General features: G+C 30.5%; 1 protein-coding gene across 1 annotated transcript in view; it reads left to right on the plus strand.

The window, feature by feature from the left end:
- Positions 1-15,261: 15,261 nt before the first annotated feature.
- PRXIIF (peroxiredoxin IIF) overlaps positions 15,262-17,604 on the plus strand; it is a 48,385-nt gene continuing 46,042 nt past the window's right edge. Inside the window, exons 1-3 of the mRNA XM_089797127.1 lie at positions 15,262-15,578; positions 15,693-15,722; positions 16,073-16,231. Coding sequence (XP_089653253.1) covers positions 15,387-15,578; positions 15,693-15,722; positions 16,073-16,231 — 381 coding nt within the window. The 5' untranslated portion in view covers positions 15,262-15,386. The remainder of the gene's footprint in view (positions 15,579-15,692; positions 15,723-16,072; positions 16,232-17,604) is intronic.

Consider the following 17,604-nt stretch of genomic DNA (forward strand, 5'->3'; position numbering starts at 1 on the left):
AGATATAATAAGTGACTTAATAATTAAATCAATATGATTTAATTAATAAGAAAATACTTTATTACTCTAACTACATTTACCCCTACTATGAATTAGAGGGTTATATATTCAGGCAACTACCTCTCCTTGGTTTGATACCCAAGTCAAAAATCAATGGAAGGTATTTTCGAAGGCATAAAGAGATTGGCAAGGGGAAAGGCTCAAGATGCTGATGGGCTACAAGATGAGCATTTAAAATGGGGCAACAATATCTTGGCACCTCATATATATTGCATCTTTAACAATGTCAATAAGGAAGAGTTTCTTGAAAAGTGGACAACTAGTAGTGTTTCCTCTCCAAAAAAAGTGGACACATAAATGACCCATCGAACTATAATAGTATTACGATTAACCCCCTCCTTGGGAAGCTCTTTGGTAGCATGGTCAAATGAAAAATCACCAAATGGACTAAATCAAAAGGTAAAATGGCTAAGTAGGTTTTAGATCAAAGCATTCCATTGTTGATCATGGGGTTACACTTCGATTCTTGGTTTAAAAAATATGGAATGCAGAGGGTACATAGGATTTTTGCTACTTTGTTGACTTCAAAAAAGCCTTTGATATGGTGTTGCGTGAAAAACTTTGACTTAGAATGGAAGAACTAAAAATTCTTACTAAATTTAGAGCTGTGACACATAGACTATATGAGCAGGTCATGACAAAAATGAGAATTATGGATGGGAAGTAGAAGTACTTTAGCAATGATATAGTTGTTGAACAAAGATGTTCCCTTTCTCCAACTTGTTTGGGTTATATATCAATAAGTTAGAAGTATGCTTAGACAAGAACAATGAAGATTGGGTTCAATTGGCTAATTATGTGATGAAGCTACTCCTATATGTGGATGCCATCATTTTAATTGCTAAAACTATTGCGGGTTGAAGGAACATTTGAAGGTGCTTGATACCATCTATCATTTGGCTGTGATACAAGTGAACACTAAAAAACCAAAATCATGATTTTCTCTTTGAGAAGAAACAAGAGGCAACGAAACAATTTCTTTTTTGATGGTGATCCATTGGAGATTGTGGAGGGGTACAAGTATCTTAGAATCAACTTCTATAGCAAACTCAGTTGGGAAACGTGTAGAAAAAAAAAATTCAAGGGGGAGGGGGCTAGAAAGCACTTTATTCTTTACATAACAAATGTAGGAATAGAGAATCATAGGGCTGGAAAGCCAAACAGACATTATTCAATTTGTTGGTTACCCTGACGATCCTTTATGGATGTGAGAGACGGGACAAAAATATGTTGGATAAGAAATAGAGACAAATAGAAAGAATTCAAAATCATTTAATCATCAACAATCTCAAAATCAAAACCATGGTTCCTTATGAGATCTTGTCGACATGAACCTACATATTTCCTTTAGAAGCGACAACCATGATTTGGTTATTATGTTATTTAAATAAAATCCAAAGAATGGAGAATCAACATGAGCCTAAATTGATCATAGAGGAAAGACTTGATAGAAGAAAGAACACACGGATGAAACAAAATGTCAAATGGATGGAAAACTAGAATATTACTATGCATGAATGGCTAGATAATAATGAGGGAATAAAAAAAATTGTGAATGAAAAATTTAGGAGTATAATATGGTCAAAACAAAAAGGGCAAAAAAAAGAATATTATATCAAATAATTTAACTCGATGACTAATCATGTGGAGAAAGCTTACATAGGAGCTTATGTCAATTGGAAAGCTAAAATGCTCATAGTACAGCTTATACTAGGTTTTCATCACTTGAGGTGTGAAAATGGTAGATGGATGATACCAAAGGAGGAATGGGAGGAGAGAATATTTTTATTTTGCAAAATGAGAGTGGTGGAGATAGATCAACATTTTATGATAGAATACCCAATGTACATTGACATCTGCTCCAACTATTGGGATATCCTAGAAACTGACACAACTAGACAGGACAACAAATTTAATGATCAACATCAATTGTAGAGGAGCAGAACTAAATAAATAGTTTCCAAGGGCTTAATGTTCTCTCACCCTTTTTGAGGAGTGTTCTTTTCTAGGTAGTCCCATAGGTTACTTTGGCATTGTGGACATTATTAAAATATTCCATTTATTCATTCACAACTTCTACACAAACTCAATCCAACACCCCTTTTTCACTAAAAAGGTCTCTAGTGAGAATTGACATAATAGATTGACACCAGAGATTGGTCCACTTGGAAAATAACAAATAGCTTGTGAAACAATTTATTGGAAAGGTATATCTATGGAATATGTATTACAAATCTAAAATATAATGTGTCCAAGGTCTATAGGCAAAGCCATGTAAGTGGCTTCATTGTAGCTTCTTTGATAACTTACTCGCCATAGTAATTTGACTAATGTAATTGATTCCAGAGTTTGATGGAGACTTCCAAAAGTAAGGAACATTTGATGGAAACTCCCATATATTTTATATTATTGTTAATTTTGAATTGAAAAAAAAAAAAAACAACAACAAACCAAAATAAGGAAATATTAACAATAAACTAATTTAAAAATAAAATAGTATAAATCTATCCCTAAACTTTAGAACTTCAATAATTATGGAGACTAATTAGATATACATGAATGAAAATAATCAAAATTAAAATAGGGAATTAATGGAAAAAATAATTTAAAACAAAAAATTCATCCCTAAGCTTTAAGATTTAAATAATATCTATTACGTAGACTAATTAGACATAGGAAAATGAATGAATGAAAGGTTTTAATGATGTCCACAAGAACAATGACCTATGGGACCACGAGCCAAAAAAACCTTAAACTAACTCCATATTCCTTTTCTAGATCTAATCTCTTGCTACAACTTTTGATAATCAAACCGATATTCTACCTCATCTTATCCTCTTTAAATAAACCATGCATGCTTATGCCCACCTCCAAGATGAACTTGTAGTGGGCCTAGATGTCCACATATGTTATGCACTCAATGAGAAAATGTTGTTCAGTTTCAATAACCCATTTTTGTAAAACCTACAAATCCTCTCCTCCCATTCCTTTACATGCCTTTTCCATCTACCTGTCTCACATATAAGATAATGTGAACCAGTCCTCAACCAAGGTGCTAACACCCTAGCCTCATCATTTACAATAGACTCAAGATAAGCCTGATCTCCACGCCCCTTAGTAGGGTTGAAGTTTTCAATATATTGAGTCTTTTTTTGCCCTTTGTTATGAGACCACATGGCAGTTTGAAAATTTCCCATGACAAACTTCTTTATTTCCACATTGGTGGTAGGACAATCTTGCAACTTGATGCTCCAAGCATACAACCACTTTATGTTTTGTTTCATCCAAGCCTTCTTCCTACAAGCCAAACTCTCTTTCATTGCAATTTTAGGCCAAAGCTAGTTATTCATGTTTTCAAGTTTCTTTAAATAACTTATTAACCAAGTTGTTGTTGTTGCCTCCAATAGGTACATAACGACTCCTGTAGTGCCCACCTATAGTTTGTTTTTCCATTATATTTACCAAACTCTTTTATGCCTATTTCATGGATGTGTTAGTTTCAAGGATATTATTTCATAACTTGGACTAGAGATATATCAACTATGATTACTTAGTTGACTATATTTTATGTGTTATTTAATGATTATGGTTATTGGTGCATTGATAATGATTTAATGATTCGTAGTTAATAAATATGATTTATTTCATAGCAATGTTAGATGATGCTTTAATGATGATTACTTCATATTCATAATGATGCATTATTTTATCTGTGCATTTGATGTTTGACTTATAATTATTATAGTACTTATCTCATACTTGCATGTGTATGGTGCGTGTGTCTGTTTTATCTTTATGTTTGTCATGTTTGATGTGGTTAAGGGAGGGAGTCATAGTCACCTGCTAGTTGGGATCTACACAATGTACCACTCCCTACCATTGCTTGTTTAGTTTAGATATATTTATATATATGTACATGCTCGTCTTTTATGCATAATGTAGGTACCGGGCATCGACTTCCCTAAATTGCTAGGATGAGTGTGCCCTATCACAATAACTCAATGGTAAGAATGGGGAGATAATATTTAGGTCCAATCCCAGGCATAGCTTAAATACTTGTCTTGCAAGGAGGACTTGCAACTGACTTTCCACTCTTTTTAGAACCCTTGAGTTTATCTTTGTCTTTGTTGTTTGATTTTGAGTTTTGGTCTATTTTGGTAATGTTGCTTTTATGTGGATTTTGCTATGTGATTTATTTGGTAAATGATTTAATTATAATATTTGGATTAATCATATAATTAAATATTATTTGATTAAAAAGAAAATATTAAAGCATGAGAATATTTAATTAATTAAAAAACTAATTAAATATGTACTTTAATTTAAAAGTCTAATTTGAGAAGTTGGACAAAGAGATAATTAAAATATTAAAATTTTATAGATTTAATATTGATTTATTGTAATTATTTATTTAATAATATTAAATTAGATTTGCATTTAAATAATGAGCTTTGATTATTATTATTAATTTAAATAATAAACTACACTTTAATTAGTGCTTGCACTAATTAATAAATTGGAGAAAAATAAAACATAAAAGAATGAAATTTAAAGATAAAGTTATAGTTCTAATTGTGGCCTAGTTATATATATTTAATTTAATGATAATTATTTAGGAGTTTTATTTTAATAATAAACTCTAAATAATGTTATTAGTTAAATTAATAAATATATTATTAAAATTGTTTTGAAAATTAATTAAAGAGAGAAAGTTAATTATTTAAATTAAGATATTTTGTAATTAAATATCTAAAAGAGTTGTGCATGAAAAGGTAAAAGGTAATAAAGTAATAAATAATAATAGATCAGTGAGTTTCCTCTCGTGATTGCACAATCAGAGCCCCAATTTAGGAGAGAACTTTTTATCAGAGATCTAGAGCTCATTTTACAATTACATAGGTTTTGGGGCACAAAATTCAGAATTGGATAAAAAAGAATTGTTGAAAGTTTCAAAAGGTTTGGATTTGTATGCAATCACAAATTGTCTTAGATTTTAGCTATGATTTTGAGGTAGGGCTCGAAAACCTATTGTAGAATTTTATTGAAAGATCTGTCTACTTTGTGTCTACCTGGGTGTTTGCATATTGCTTATTAATTTACTGTAGTGGTTGTTGCTTAAAGAATTATGTTGTAGATTTTTATAAAGAAAATTTGGCTGAGGAAAATTATAGAAAAACTTAAAAAAATTATTATGATTGTATTATCTAAAACCCCTTTAGATAATATAGAGAATATTTGATTATGAAAATTTAGAAGAAAATAATAAATTGAATAATTAGGGTTTCAACTATAAATTTGTCATTAGAACCATGAGATTATCATGAACTTTCTAAATATAGATAAATATTATTCTTATATCTAAAATAATTTAATTGCAAAATTTATTGGAAAAAGAAAAAAGATTAATTGAGAGGAAAGCATGTTGTAACTAAACTTATGCATGCATGTGAAAACAAATATGCTAAAAATAGAAAGCTAAGTATAGCATGATTACATGCATGTGAAAACAAACATGCTAAAAATAGAAACTAAGTATAGTATGGTTACATGCATGTGAAAACAAACATGCTAAAAATAGAAACTAAGTATAGTATGCTTACATGATTTGAGAGATCAAAGACATGCAAAAATACTAATTGCATATTTATTTTTACTTTATAAAAATATAAATAATTTTTAGATTTATTAATTTTAAAAAAAGTTTTAAAAAATATATTATTAATTAATTTCAAAAATTAAATTAACACTACTCATTTAGTCAAAGTGGATGTTAGTATTGGTGATTATTTAAGTCAAATCAAACTCTTTGTTGCATATAAATGATTTTCTATTTATTAATGCAAGAGGGAAGTTAATAAATAAATATTTATAATTTTATTATATTTTAAGAGAAGTTGTGGTAGAGTTCACTTTGGAATCATTTAGTTAATAACTATTTGACTTTATGAGAGAAATTCTAAATAATTTAATTCAATTTATAATTTTATCTCTAGTTGCATTATGAATTAGAGGAAAAGTAAATGTTAATATTATACTTAAATAGAAGTCAAATTAATATTTTAGAAATGAAATTAATATTAATATTTAATCTAATAAAATATGTGTATGTGTGTGTGTTATTAATTAAATTATTTATGATTTAAGATAATTTAAATTAGTTACATGATAATATTGCATGATATTTTATCTACACAAAAAGATTGGACATTTAAATACTTATTGTTTTAAATAAGTATATTAGCATAACGATTTATATTAACATAAATATTCTTACCTTATTTCTAAACACATCCTTATAACCCAAACTAAACAAAAGAAATTAGTGGAATTAAATCATGTGGCTGAAAACTATGCATTTTCTAATATTCTATTTATAGTCTTGTGAAGTTTATTTTCTTGATATTTTTTTTTTGTGGGTTGTTTAGTTGGCCAAGTTAGGATGTGGACTAGAGGCATTTTTGAGATTTCTTTTATGATTATTTGACTGGATGTCATGATGAACTTTATGATTTGAATTGAGATTTATGTTTTATGAGCTTTATACTATTGAGCATTTATGAGAACTTGAGTTTCAAGAACCAATGCTATTTTATTTGGGTTGCCTGTTAAGGAATCAAATTCAATCAATATTATTCTTGTGGTCTAGGACACTATTGTGGTTGGTGATTTTTGGGAAGATAGTTTAGGTGCATGTCTATGGGAGTGGTTTGCAATCGGGGTCGGGGCCCAAAGTGGTTGTTAGGGTAACTCATTGTAAGTTGTGTATCAAGTAATAACATAGTAATTAAAATATCTTGCATAGCCATTTCCTTTGAGATACATTAAAAAGATAAGTTAGATATTTTTCCTTGTCCATGGCTTGAGTGCTTGTATAGACTAAGGATGAGATGGAGATGATACTTTGAGAGGTATGACTAGTTTTCTCATCATTACGAGAGGGTATTCTAGTTCCACATAGAGTGACTAGGAGTTGAGATCTTAAGAGACTACCAGGGTAACCTTAGAGTTGGCTCATGTGATGACACTCCATAGTATGTAGCCTGAGTCTCCATGTTTTTTTAAATATATTTGCCTCTATGGTGTACTTGTTGGATATTACTTTTGATGGTGTGTTTATTGTGAGTTGTTACTTATTGATTGAATGTTATTTATTGTTGACAATTGACTTTTATGAATGAATGATCAGTTATTTATTGGTGGTGTTTTTATCATTGGAGTTAGTGATTGGTGGTTTTCTTTTATTGATGACAGTTGTTATTTATTGGTCATTGTGCGTGTGACACTTGACATTGATTTCGAGGTGGTTGTATATTTTTGGTCTTGCTATTTGTATGTTGACTTGGTATGAGATGTTAGTATTGGAATGAGTGTCCTTTCGATTTTGATTATCTCTTCTTCTTGAGTAGTTTGTGTTACCTTTGAGATAGTTTTGGCTATCCGGATTCCTTGCCTAGGATTATTTTATAGTTTGATTATCTGTGTGTGGATTGTACATTATCTCTCCTGCATGGTGGGAGTGGAAGCCGAATTAGGTGATCACACGATTGGGAGGTAGTGTATTCTTACCATTTATGTCCCCCTCAAATTCACAGATGTTGGATGCTCCTTGATACAATGGTATCATTATCATTCTTCCTCTCATCTTGAAGACTTCTATTCATTTGATCTATCTATGTATCACGTGTTTTGAGATCTTAGGGGATATTGTATTGTATATTGATGTACTCGTATCTATTTTCACATACCTTGTGACATGTGCAATGGATGATGTTCATTAGATGTGCTTTCATATTATTAGTTTTACTTATGCATTTGCTCATATGACTATGTATGTGTTTATTCATTTTATGATTATGGACATTGTAATTGAGACTTAAACTTATTAATAAAACTCTTTTTAATGTGACTCAATGTAAAGGAACCCTTGAGGAATTCAAACTGTATTTTTAATTGATTACATGTTTTTGATGTGTATGTATATATTTGTTCCATATTAATGTTACTTTGATGTTGTTTGAACTTTAAAAAATAAAATAGTTTAGTAAACTTTATAACATATTAGGTTTATTTCTTTTGGGTTCCCGAGCTGGGCATTGCAACTTCTACCAAGAGAATTTCATATGGAACTAAGGCCTTGACTTTGATATTGTTAGTAATTAAGTATTTTTGGATCCTGTCTAATTGTCTCCACCCACACTTTGTCATACTGCCCTCCAAATCTTACACCCATAAAGAGAAACATGTATGACCAATAGACCAAAGAATGCTTTCTTGGTCTTCCAATTCCAAAGCTCAACATTTCTACATCTATTTTATTAGTTCCTGCCTACGACAGGTAACTTATGGAATTGTTTGATTCCAACACTTTTATTTTATTAAACTAATCAACCAATTAAAATGAAGTATTAATTTATATTAACACACACTTTCTAGTTAGATTATTAACATTCATTTTTCAAAATTAAAATTCATGATTTTTTCTTTTTTGTCATTGGTTAGGGTAGTGAAAAAATCAAAATTTATGAAGATAAATAAAATAAATTCCTAAACATTATAAAAATATGACTGCTTACTTTAAAATTCTAGAAATTTTTCAGTGCTCTCTGGAAGTTCTCCCAATTGCATGCTTTATGAAAGGTAACCTTTGATAACCTACCCTGCTTCTAGATGATAGAAGTGGCAACAAAGGCATTGGAAAAGGTATGGGTTTTAGTAGAAAAGCTAGGAGCTAAGACAAGACCACCACTTCTCTCAACATTCCAAGCACTAGTGGCTGATGCGATTGATCTTGAACCATTTCTAGATCGAGTGTCCACACATAGTTGATTTTTTTCCCTCATAACCTCCCCTGCTTAAAGGTTCCATGTATCTATAGAAAATTTATTATTCAAGGATTCTTCTTGGGTAGAATTTTCTCTTTGCATCTGTGATTGTGATTTGTCCAATTTTAGGTACTATTGGGTGTGATTGTTTCTAAATTTTTGAAGCAGACAAAATTTTTCTAGTTCAACAATTATAGTGTCAGTCAACCATGACATTTTTGCAAGAATTTCAGGCGCTATTGGGCTGGTAGAAGAAGCATGCTCAACATCCTTGTTGATCTTGGCCACTTAAAGAGAAGACATTTCAACTCTCCAAGTCCATGAATTTGAAGGATCAAAAGACGAGGATTGACAATCTCCATGAACCCATCGAAGCCAGGAATTAAAAAAATGGAGGGTTCAGATTATGTGGGATTCATGAATGCTAATACAACTTCTGTCATTTCTTCTATGTGCAATTTTGGTTTTTTGGATGTCAAACTTTCTATTAAAACCATCTAGAAAGGGCCCTAAAGATTGTAGGATCAATAACACCACCAAAAATTAGTGTAAAAACACCATCAATTATGCCCTAAGAACATTACAACCCATGTCACATTTGTTTAGTGCAATTTATGACATCAATCTTTTCATAAGACTTCCTATCAACATTAAGTTGCAATACAAATGCATCCCCTGATATACATGCCCTAGCTTGTAGCCCTCTGCTCCTTCTCTTCACTCCATTCAATTTTAGCTACTCTTTGCAATCCATTCTTGTAGTATCTTGTACAATTTTTTTCCAAACACGTCAGGTATAAATCATTTCGATTGACAAGTCATGGGGCGTTTGGTTGCACAAGCATACAAATTTCCCCTAATATTCCTATACATCCACCTAGTGGAGAATCTTGGATGCCCAACAATGATGGAGGTGCAAGTGGTTGTGGGTTTAAAATTGTACCCTAAATTAATTCCTATTCACCCACTTGCAAAAACCTGAATTTCCACCACCGAATAAGTCATTCATATCCAATATTGCAATTGCTCTAATCTCATTTCATAATTTCACTATAGGAGGTCCAAATGGGAGTTGCACATTCAAAATTTGGATTTGCTGTATTAAAGACTTAAAAAAATCTCAAGCAAGACTAATGAAAAGTTATAGAAAATAATCACATATGGATCGATGTGACCAAGAAAGATTTGATGACTCTGAATACATCTTCATGCACAATTAATAAGAAAAGGCACAAAGTATTCAAATTTTATGCATTCATATCCGTATTTAAAAAAATGTACAGTATAGTGACTTTTTATTACGAAATATTGATTCTAATCAGTAAGCCTAGATCTAAAACAAAACCCAGAATTGCATCCACCATAGTCTAGTTTAGTAAATCCTATGCTTTTACCTCAAGAGACTCTTGTTATCATTTCACCCAGTCTGTGAGGCTAAAGTAGATCTATAGATTTTTTTGCAAAATGGAGAGCAGGGGCAAATGATCTGAGATTTGTATGATTGCAGGTATAACCCCAAAAAGTTTGGTTCAAAGGCTTGGAAATTCTCCAAAAAAATGCAACGAAAATAAATAAAGCCACATCTCGTGCTATTCACGTTACCTATATGATCAAGAAAGCTTGGGATACAATTAACAGACATTTGTAAAAAGAACTTTTCAACCATATCTTTTCCTCCTACATAGCATTGATAGCGGTTCGCTTGATAGTGGAATCTCGTAATGAGTGATAGGATTAGTGGTTACAATTTCAACAACATGAGAGGGAAACACATATAAGAAAATCTTGTTTGTAGGGTCTTGTACTTTTATTACATGTAAGCAACAAATTTATTAGTATTAGTAGTTTATGGTTTTACTTGCATGTGGAGGATATAACTATAAAATTTAAATTAATAATTTTAAAAAATAATTATTTATTTTACTTACATATGAAGGATATAACTACGACGTTTAAACTAATTTAAAAAAATAGAGCAAGGCTTTAAAATTTGCACATGGTTGACTTATACATCTAGATGATTTTTATATTTGAAAGCTTAAGTGTTTTATAATAAGACTATACAATGGTCTTTCCATAGTAAATGAATAATTTAATTTGCTTATGTTGGAAGAAGAGATAGTAAATATTGAAAGTTAAATCATAGACTATAAAATCTATATTGACTATAGATTCTTAGAACTTATAAAATTAAATTTGATGTAGTTCATCTTTATGAATTGGAAGCACATCTGACATTCTATTCCAAATTCACAATTAAATATGAAACATGACTCAATTCTTATACCAAAATCCACCACATTAAAGACATAAACTAAAACAAGAGCTCTTTGGGAGTTGGAGTCCCTGCCTTTTGGATTCATAATTGGGGTTGTAGGTGTGAATAATTATTTGGGAAAATGTTAAGCAGTTTAAATTTTGTGTATCTTTTAAAAGATAGATATGTAAGTTTGGTAGAACAAAAGGTCCTATGATATTTTATCCCTTTTTAATGCATTTTCATTTCACTTAAATGTAAGACATATACGATGGAGTTGAAGTGGAATTGAAGTCATAAATAAAATAATTAGAAATATGCAGAAAAAAAAAATCGTAAAATGATGTATGTTTAGATATTTTAGGTATAATTGGTTCATAAAAATAGTTTGTATATTAGTTTTTAATTAAAAATGATAATCGACGAAATAGAGATTACAAAACGAAATAAAGTTTGAAAGCTTTGATACTTGAGATTGAGAGAGCACATGATTGATGACATTCTTAAATTTATTCATTTTTGTATTGTTGTATTTTAAATTATAAATTCGTGTGTTTATTAATAATGATATTTGGAAAGGATTTTATTAATATATTAATACAAATTTAAGATACATTGAAATATTAACCTTGAAAATTAGAAGTTTTGAAATAAGTTAATAAAGATTGAGTCCTTTAAACAATTATTCATTTAAATTTTAATTCTCACTTTTAAATATGAAATTAATAAATTAAAGAGTAATAAAGATGTATTATAAATTGAAATTAAGTAACAACTTGACATAATTATTTTTTAAACTATATTATATAGTAATATATAAAGTATCATTTTGATATTTTTATTTATTTTTAAATATTGATCATTTTATATCAAATTGAAGAATAACATTTATGAATTAATTCTAATATGGAAATAAAATAAAATTTGAATCTATATCAAACAAAATATATTGAATTCTACATAAAATAACAAAGGACAAAGAAATGTATTAATAAAGAAGGTTGAAAATGATAAATTGTCAAGTTAAAGTTTTAATTTTAATTTAGTATTTATGTAATTTTTTTTTAATAGATTTGGATGATACAAGAGATAATACTTTTTTAATATCTTAAATTGTCTTATAAAAAGAAAGAAATCTGTGTAAAATCTAAAGTAACTTATGAATGAAAGAATGACTATCTACCAATAAAGAATCTAAAAAAATTTAGAAGATTAACACATTTTCAAATTGCATTATATATAAGCTTTTCTATTATAAATCTTAACCCAAAAAACTCACGATAATATTTATATTAAGCTTATCAACTTGTAAATAAAAACCCACATAAACTAAAGAAATCTTGTCTATAGTAAACCTATATATTTCATTGAAAACACAACTATAAATTAATTCAAATCATGAGATGGTAGAGAGAATGAGTGCAGAAATAGGAAAGAACTTTTGCTTTGTTTTTAAGAATAACAAGAGCTCTAATGGAGCTTGAGTCCTTGCCTTTTGTCAAAAATGAAAGATAAATTGATGTATAGATATTTCCCTAGAAGAAGATTGATGCAAAGATATTTGTTTAGAACGTTTTGCCCTCAACACATGCCTTGATGGCCATATTTAAGGAAACATGTTATTTATACATGTAGTTGTTAGATATGGGCAACTTCTTTCTAATTTTTCATAATAAAAATGAATATAACTATGAGGAGATTTATGAGGAATCAGTCAAGAAATTTTTTTTCTCTTTATCTAGAATTATATTATAAAATCTTAGACATTAGAAACTATAGATAAAAATAAGAAATTTAGCTTTCATATGCACAAATTAGTGACAAAATATCATTCAAAACATTATTCTCTACATACATGGGTTTGGACTAATAATTAGTAAAAACTCATTATTATCATCTATGTTGTTCGCAAATGACAACACAAGTCTTGCATTGTAGAAAGTCCCACTTTTACTTGATCTAGAATCAACTTCCCCTTTTCTCCTTTTTCTCAAATGAGAGATTCATCGACAATTCAACTTATTTTTGTAATAGTTTCTCCTTAACTCAACATTTTATGGATAATTCTAAATTAATTAAAAACTGAACATTACAAGAGACATTTACATTTTAAGTATACAACATAGATAAATTATGCTAAACATATCATGAACTTCTCGTTACCTCTGAGTGTTATTAAAAAAATGCTTAAATAAATTAGAAAATAACCCTTTTAACTAAATCAATTTCCTATGTTGTTTTCAATTTATTTTATCTATGTGTGAAGTTCTAGCTAATTTGCTCTCAATTTTCACTATATCATCCTTCTACCTCCTAAGTATGATGATGACACTATTTTTTTAACGAATTATAATTGTTTGAATTATGCTTATAACTACATTCAATGTTTCACATGCAAATTCACATCAAAAATTAAAATCACATTGAAATTATTATTTTTCCAAACAAAAAAATGTCATATTATGAAATTCATTAAGAAAATTAGAAATTTTGTATCAAAGTGATCATAATCAATGATATCGAAGTTAAATATATTTATTACAATTTAATATTTCTTTTGTATTTTTAAATTGTAAATGATAGAAAAACTTATATTACTTAATTATACAAAAACAATAATAATAATGAAAATGAAAATAAATTCTTTTAAAAAAATTAATTTATTTTTGAAAACAACAATTATATTCTTTCTAATTACATTAAAAAATATAATTTAAACAAATGGTAAATTATTATTTTTAAATTGTAGTATATAAACAAATGGTAAATTATAATTTTTATTATTAAAAAAAAGAAAAAAACCAAATAAAACATCACCTCAAATATTTGGCTTAAAAGTTAGGATGAATTGTGACATGACTTATAAAATTGAGCAATAGATATAATCGCTCTCCAAACTTCTTAACAAACCTTTTTAGGTCAAAGTAATTAATATTTTTAGGCGAGTAAATGAATGATAAAGATTATTTGAATGTTTTAGATGTGCTATCCAACAAATAGATGAAGGAAAATACATGCATTAAGTTAGTGTATTGATTAATGACAGAATAAAGTCAAGCAAATTTTGGACTTCTAAAATGTTGTAGTCGTTCAATGTTTGATGAGAGGATAAATAGGAATAAATGAAATGCAATCAAATTTGAGTACAGGTGAGTTATTGTATCAATTCTATTTACACGTCTCGAAATCTGTTGGCTTTTACTTGGATGTTTATCAAAAACTCTCGTCCCAAAATCTGATAGCTATTATTTGGATGCTTACCTAAAATTGTTGGATGCTTATCTAAAACTGTTCGTAAATTTGTTCTTTTCTTTCAGACCCATTTATTGGTTTTGCTTATCTAGAAATGAGATTAGAAATGACAATTCATAAATTAGTTCTAGTCAACATATTAATTACATTCTTATCTTTATGGTTTTTCTTGCATTTTTCAATTCAAAAAAAAAAATCCTCAGGAAAATAGCATTAAGCCAATCAGAAAAGCAGATTTTTGTTCTCATAAATGAATTAAAAAATATACAACATAAAAACCTTAGCAATATGATAATTGTTTTGAGAAAAAGAAATAGAGGGGGGGTAAACAAAAACATTAGTTCCCTGCCTTATATAAGGCAGTGACTAACAATTGAGTTTTCAAACAACGGATAAGAGATCAAAGAAATGGTCGGGCAACGAGAACTATGGTGGATGTTAGCAACGAGAATTTTCTAGAGATTTTTTTCAGTGCTTTTATGAACACATTTATGGACACATAGTTGAAGATGTTGAATAAAATCTGACAAAAACATTAACTATGTACTTATACTTTGTATTTTTCTATTTTTTTCAATTCGAAAAATAGAAATTAAGCCCAAGAAAATAGGCTTCCACCAATCAGAAAAAGATTTTTTAGTTTTGATAAATGAATTAAAAAATATACAGTCTTAAACTTTTAAGAAATGATGCATGGTGGAAAAAACTAATTAGAGCGGACGGTCAAAAGAAAACATTAATTCCCTGCCTTATATATAAGACAGCGACTAACAAAATGGAAAAAAATACCCAAATATCTCATTAGTTAGCACAAAATATTTTCCCGGACATTAGCTCCATTACAAATTGAAAGGTAAATACCAAATGACTAATACAAACATCCAGAGAGAATAAAACGAGAGATACAGAATTTAGAAAAACCCTACAACTACCTCCTCGACATCAAAGCATCCGACCACAGAAAGGCAGGAAACTATCAGAGAAGTTGGGAAAGAATGGCCGCGTTGTTGAGACAGGCGAGGCCTGTTCTGACGAGAATGTCATGGGCCTCCGCGAGGGGCATTGCAGCCACTGCAGGAATAGACATTGTGAATGCAGCACCTGATGTGAAGTTACAGAAGGCAAGAACATGGGATGAAGGGGTTTCCTCTCAATTTTCCACAACCCCACTCTCTGAACTCTTTCGGGTAAGTTTTTGAGTTACTGATTCATATTTAAACATTTGATATTCTTCAATTTCAGTAGATCTCAACGCCATGGTTAATGGAAGTTTTGGGTGTTTGTTCTTTTTTGTTTTACAGGGTAAGAAAGTGGTGATATTCGGGCTTCCAGTAAGTGGTTTTCTTTCTTCGTTTTCCTTTACATAATATTCGTTTTAATGGTTTATGACGACAATAATGATATTTAGGTTCGCCAGGCCGAAGTAGTTTGTAACGAATATCTAATTCTAGTATGCATTTCGAATGATGAGGGGGTTCTTGGTTTTTGTTTGAAAGATTGTTTTCAATAAGTACTTAGGTTTAGAATAATTTTTTTAAGAGCTTTAGTCAATTGACCTGACTAGTACTGTACAATTACACTTGTTGCTTATTTTTTTCATTACTTTGAGGTCCGCTAAATTGCATTTCATCTAATTTATGGGCGTTGTCAAGCCTTGATACAATCGTGTGATCATGTGCAGGGTGCATTCACTGGAGTTTGCTCGGCTCAGCATGTGCCGAGCTATTTGAAAAATGCAGAGAAATTCAAGGAAAAAGGAGTGGATTCCATTGTGTGTGTTGCTGTGAACGACCCATATGTCATGAATGGATGGGCAGATAAGTTGCAGGCTAAGGAAGCTGTAAGTTTACCTATTTACCTGTCGGCTCTGATTAAAAAATACAATTACAGGTGGATTGGTGGTTCTAAGACTAGTAAATTGAATGTGCCTGTAACTTGAAAGAAAGTTCAGATTCGCTATTTCCTTGATTGTTCATGTGGGTCAGCTACCTTAAGCACTGGGCCTTCAATAATAAGCTCTGAACGCTGAATGGGGGAAATATTTCACTTTTTAGTTACGTTTAAACTCCTTTGTCAACTGAAGATATCTGGTGCCAATTTATGTTGCAAATGTTTTGGGAACATCCCGATTTCCTCTTGTAATCAACAGTTCTTAAAGAAATAAAAAAAGGCACGTGTCAATTTTAATTTTTTGAAAAAGGGGTAAAAATTTATTCAATCACCTTCAGATTACAAAGCAAAGGCTCGAGGCCCACAGAGCACTGCATATGTCTATCCTCCAATAAAAGCTGGTCAATAATCCCACAATAATCAGGAGGTAATCCATCCCTACCACTAATATCCCAACTATCCAGATTCTCTATCCAGATTCTCTGAAGCCCACTTTGCCAAACAATCTGCCACTTTATTCCATTCACGAGGGATATGGCGAAAGGAGATAGACTTCAAGGCACAACACATATATAAAATCTGTCTTACCAAAGAGGCTAGCTCCCAATTAACATTCTCCAACCTCTGGTTATTAAGCATATCAACAACAATCAGAGAGTCAGATTCATAGATGGTCTTTTTCCAGCCTAAAGAGCATCCTTTCTCAATAGCAGACTTAATGGCCAGGGCCTTCATCAAATTATTAGAGTGCCGACCCTTATAGATAGAGAAAAGAAAAACCACCCCACCCTCATTATTTCTACCTATAGCACCAATGCCAGCATGGCCAGGATTCCCCCTAGAAGAACCATCCATATTAATCTTCAAGATTCCAACCGGGGGAGGGGTCCATCTCCCAACCCTACAAACTCGTTGCTTACCATAGCTTTGCCTTTTTCCAAAAGTATGCCTCGGGTTAATACCATCCAGGTTCAATTTCCTCATAGTAGCTTGATCACCTGGCTCTATGCTTTTAGACATATCACATTTTGCGAAAATAGTCTCCTGAAGCCTACCAAGAATCTTCCTCCACAGCTGAAGGCTATCCAATTTGGAATCACAAAAAATTTTGTGATTCCTTTCCAACCAAAGGTTCCAGAGAATAAGAGCCGGTCCAACCATCTAGGCCACCTGTAGAAAGGAGGTCTTCGTTGGAGGTCTACCCAAGCTTTCCCAAAAGTCAATGAGAGAAGTGGCATGGATACAACCATGGCGCCAGGACTTCCACCATCTATGCCATATTTCCTTCGAGAAAGGGCATAGGAAAAACATGTGAGAGATACT

This window comes from Cupressus sempervirens, chromosome 8, assembly GCF_028749045.1.
Source record: "Cupressus sempervirens isolate cs-2001-9-10 chromosome 8, ASM2874904v1, whole genome shotgun sequence".
In the NCBI taxonomy this organism is placed as follows: Eukaryota; Viridiplantae; Streptophyta; class Pinopsida; order Cupressales; family Cupressaceae; genus Cupressus; species Cupressus sempervirens.